Source organism: Echinops telfairi, unplaced genomic scaffold (assembly GCF_000313985.2).
Source record: "Echinops telfairi isolate 266 unplaced genomic scaffold, ASM31398v2 ScPeMD7_49;HRSCAF=173, whole genome shotgun sequence".
NCBI lineage: Eukaryota > Metazoa > Chordata > Mammalia > Afrosoricida > Tenrecidae > Echinops > Echinops telfairi.
Genome location: NW_022103947.1, coordinates 2396703 through 2400336, shown reverse-complemented (window position 1 = coordinate 2400336; position 3634 = coordinate 2396703). Strand labels below are relative to the sequence as shown.

Sequence of the window (3634 nt, the reverse complement as noted above, 5' to 3'; positions counted from 1 at the left end):
GGGAAGGTGGGGTAAAAGGGGGAACCAATCACAAGGATCTACATATAACCCCCTCCCTAGGGGACAGATAATAAAAAAGTGGGTGAAGGGAGATATCGTACAGTGTAAGAAATGACAAAATAATAATTTTTAAATTATCAAGGGTTCATGAGGGAGGGGGAAGCCAGGAGGGAAGGGAAAAATGAGGACCTGATACCAAGGGCTCAAGTAGAAAGCAAATGTTTTGAGAATGATGATGGCAACAAATATACAAATGTGCTTGACAAAATGGATGTATGTATGGATTGTGATAAGAGTTTATGAGCCCCCAATAAAATGATTATTTTAAAAATTAAATTGAATTAAATTTTTTTTTTTAATTAAGGGATTCATAAACCTCTAGTAAACCAAATCCTGGGCCAGGTTTCAAAGAAAATGCAGGAAGGCCACATAATGAAAAAATAAGTTAAAATATTAGCCCCAAACTGGAGCTTCTAGATCTGCACTGTTCAAATAGTAGCCAGATGTCACATGTTTATTGAGCATCTGCAAGGTGGTGAATCTGATTTGAACTGAGCTATCAGTGTTAAACACGTACTAGAGCTTGAAGATTTAATAACAAATATAAAATGTCTCAATCATTTTATAAAAGTTTAATAATGAACTGACATTTTGGATATATTGGATTACATGATTAAAAAGTAATTGGAGTCCACCCAAGGTACCTTGGAAAAGAAGCCTGGTGATCTATCTCCAAAAAATCTGCGAGTAAAAGCCTAACGTAACAGTTCTACTCTGACACACATGGTATCCATCAGCTGGAAAGGACTCAACAACTGGTTTATATGGCTCATGTCTTGTATTTCTACTGGGCAGCAACTTTCTGCTACTTTCACCCTGTTCAGCTAAGTAACTCCGTGAAACACTAGCATAATCACCCTTGTAGCTAGGCCCATTAATTCAGGATCACCTACGCAATCTACAAGAATCAACCCCTTTACCATGCTAATTTCAAAAATGATAAAGACAATTTCAAAAATGATAAAGACGTTTTGGGAATAAGCTAATTCAAGGACACTCGTTTTAAAATTACAGTTCCTCAACATTAGCATCAACCCGAGAGGTTCTATAAGAGATGCTCACCCTCCAAAAGATCACTAAGTCTGGGGCGAGACTCAACATCTGTATGTGTGAAAGCTCCCGCATAAATCTCACAAACAGCGCTGCAAGCCACAGTGTCGGTCATGTTTCCACATACATGTATATAGCTCAGTCTATTTCTCTTCTCTCTCCTAGTTGTTTGCATAATGCCTGAGATCTTGAAAGCTTGCAAGTGAACATCCAAGGCACATCACCTGGTGTGTATTTGCCTGGAGTAACAAGAAGAGTTGGGACTAGATGCAGGATATGGAATGTGTGCTAACTGCCTCCTGTGCCAGGACACCAGAAGAACTAAATCTCGCCCAGCTACCATTACAGCTTTCAACCAAATGTTCCACGGGAGTATGCTGATCACAGGGGTGAAATGAGCTGAATTCCAAATTTCCATGGACTCTAAACTTTCTAAAACCACAGCTGATGGGTGAACCATTGAAACAAATGACAATAGCAACTCCAAAGATTATACAGATGAAGGAACAACTCAAAAAAGGAGGCTAAGGAGGTTGTGTAACTCAAAGAATATACTTAATGTCTCTAATTATACATGTAGAAAGTCATATGTATTATATATATATATACTCAAAAACAAAATTCTTTAGAAAGAAAAAAAAGTGTTGGATAAAATTACATTTAAGCCTCTGAATCTGTTTACACAGAATCCCAAAAGGGAAGGGGGAATCTCTCACCTGTCAGACTCTTCAATCCTTCTGTGAAGAGTGATTGGAATTCAGGAGATTGTAACTTCATTGTAAAGAGATACTGCTTCAGAAGGCACAGTCTGCTCCAACTACAACTCAGTAAGGGTCTAGGCCAGGGATGCAGGTACCTCAACATCTGGAAAGTCACCAACCAGGCATCTGTAAGGAAAACGGGCACACACACAAATGCAATTGAAAATCGACAAAAGTATAAGCACACATTTTAATTTTAATTATTGATGGAAAAAGCCATCTGTTTATATGAAAACTGGGAAGAAAAAATACAGACTTTTACTTAGATCTCCGGTGGTTATCCTGTTTTGTACTCTTGGCACACTTATCACTATACTCACATACCACCAAACCAAATACAATACCTACTGCTGTCCAGTGGATGCTGATAAATAACCACCCTACAACCTTTGCCAAGGTTGTAATTTTTTTGGAACCAGAGCAAACAGCCTCATTTTTCCTCCCATGGTGCAGCTAATCGATTTGAACCTCTGACCTTGGGTAGCAGCCCATAGCCTAAACCGCAGCACCACCAGTGCTACTCGCACAGCATTACTGTGATAATACTTCAAGAAAGTTGAATTTCAGTGCAAGTGTGAGGGGTGCCCTGGAGCCCAAGATCAGCGGTTCCAGATAATCTTAACAGGAGGGCTTGCAGGTACAGTTAGGTCTCTTCTAACAATTGCTAACGAATCACAACCCTACTTCCCCTCACCGAAGACTGAAGGCTCGGGGTCGTTCTGGGGTATGTAACATTAATTTTAAGACAGCATTTCCCCCTGATGGCCGGGATCCCAACCACTCATAGCCCGCCGTCTGCCTTTATCGCCAGGCCTGGTCTCGGTGCAGCAGGAGCAGGCCACAGAAGAGCCTGCCACCGCTTGGAAAGCACGTTTCCAACAGCAGCGTTTCCCACAACTAAGCGAATTCCCTTAACCCATAAACCCGGGAGGAAACTGGCTTTCCTGCCACCTGCCTCGCGAAGGCGCCTGCGTCCCCTCCGCACCAAGCCCGGCCGAAAAGGCGCCGCCTGAGCAGCGGAAGCGCCGGCGCGCCAGTGAGAGCGCGCTTGCGCGTGCGGGCAGCAAAAACGCCGGGCTCGGCCCCCAAGCGGCCGAAGGGGGTCCCTGCGAGCAGTCCGCTCCTGCCCGCCCACCGGGCCCGCGGCGACCGGACTCGCCGCAAGACCTGCCTTCAACTCCTCAACTCTGCCGCCGCGGCCCCTCCCAGCGATCCGGCCGTCACGAGGGCCTCCCACGGTCTCCGCGCCACAGCTCAACGACCCCGCGCACTTCTGAGAGGAACGCAGGACGTGACCGACGAACGTTTGTTGACAGCCAATGGGAAGCCGTGGCCAGGCGTAGGCGGGGCCCTCAACCTCGCTCCGCCCCCTGGCGCCCGCCCAGCGGGGTATCGCGCGTAAGGCCGTTCCGGTTTCATCCGGTGCCCCACAGCCGCCTTCTGGACGTGGCCTGAGAAGCTAGTTCATCACTTCCCAGTGCACGTCAAGCCTGCCTGCCCAATGGTGGTCACTCGCCCATCTCCATTGCGAGCCTGTGTGACCTTAGAAAATAACCCTGCCCTCATTTGTGAAATGTGACGATTAAAATCCAAAAGTGGTAGCTGGGCTTCAGTGTCATGTGCCTGGCACCTGAAGTGCACAGAAAAAAATGTTGATTTGTTATTCTTGCTGGTCACGTGACTCGCCTTGTACTGCACCTCAACCTCTGTAGATACTAAGTCCACAAATTTTAAGAATACTCAAGTCAGAGAAACGGCGTGAA

At 45.7% G+C, this 3634-nt stretch overlaps 1 protein-coding gene across 1 annotated transcript in view; it reads right to left on the bottom strand.

Annotated features, from left to right (window-relative positions):
- The window catches only part of TRNT1 (tRNA nucleotidyl transferase 1), a 28486-nt gene extending 25359 nt beyond the window's left edge, over positions 1–3127 (bottom strand). The window contains exons 1-2 of the mRNA XM_004715914.4: positions 3043–3127; positions 1827–1997 (exon numbers count right to left, since the gene is read on the bottom strand). Of these exons, the coding sequence (XP_004715971.1) occupies positions 1827–1974 (148 nt within the window). The 5' untranslated portion in view covers positions 1975–1997; positions 3043–3127. The remainder of the gene's footprint in view (positions 1–1826; positions 1998–3042) is intronic.
- Positions 3128–3634: the final 507 nt, after the last annotated feature.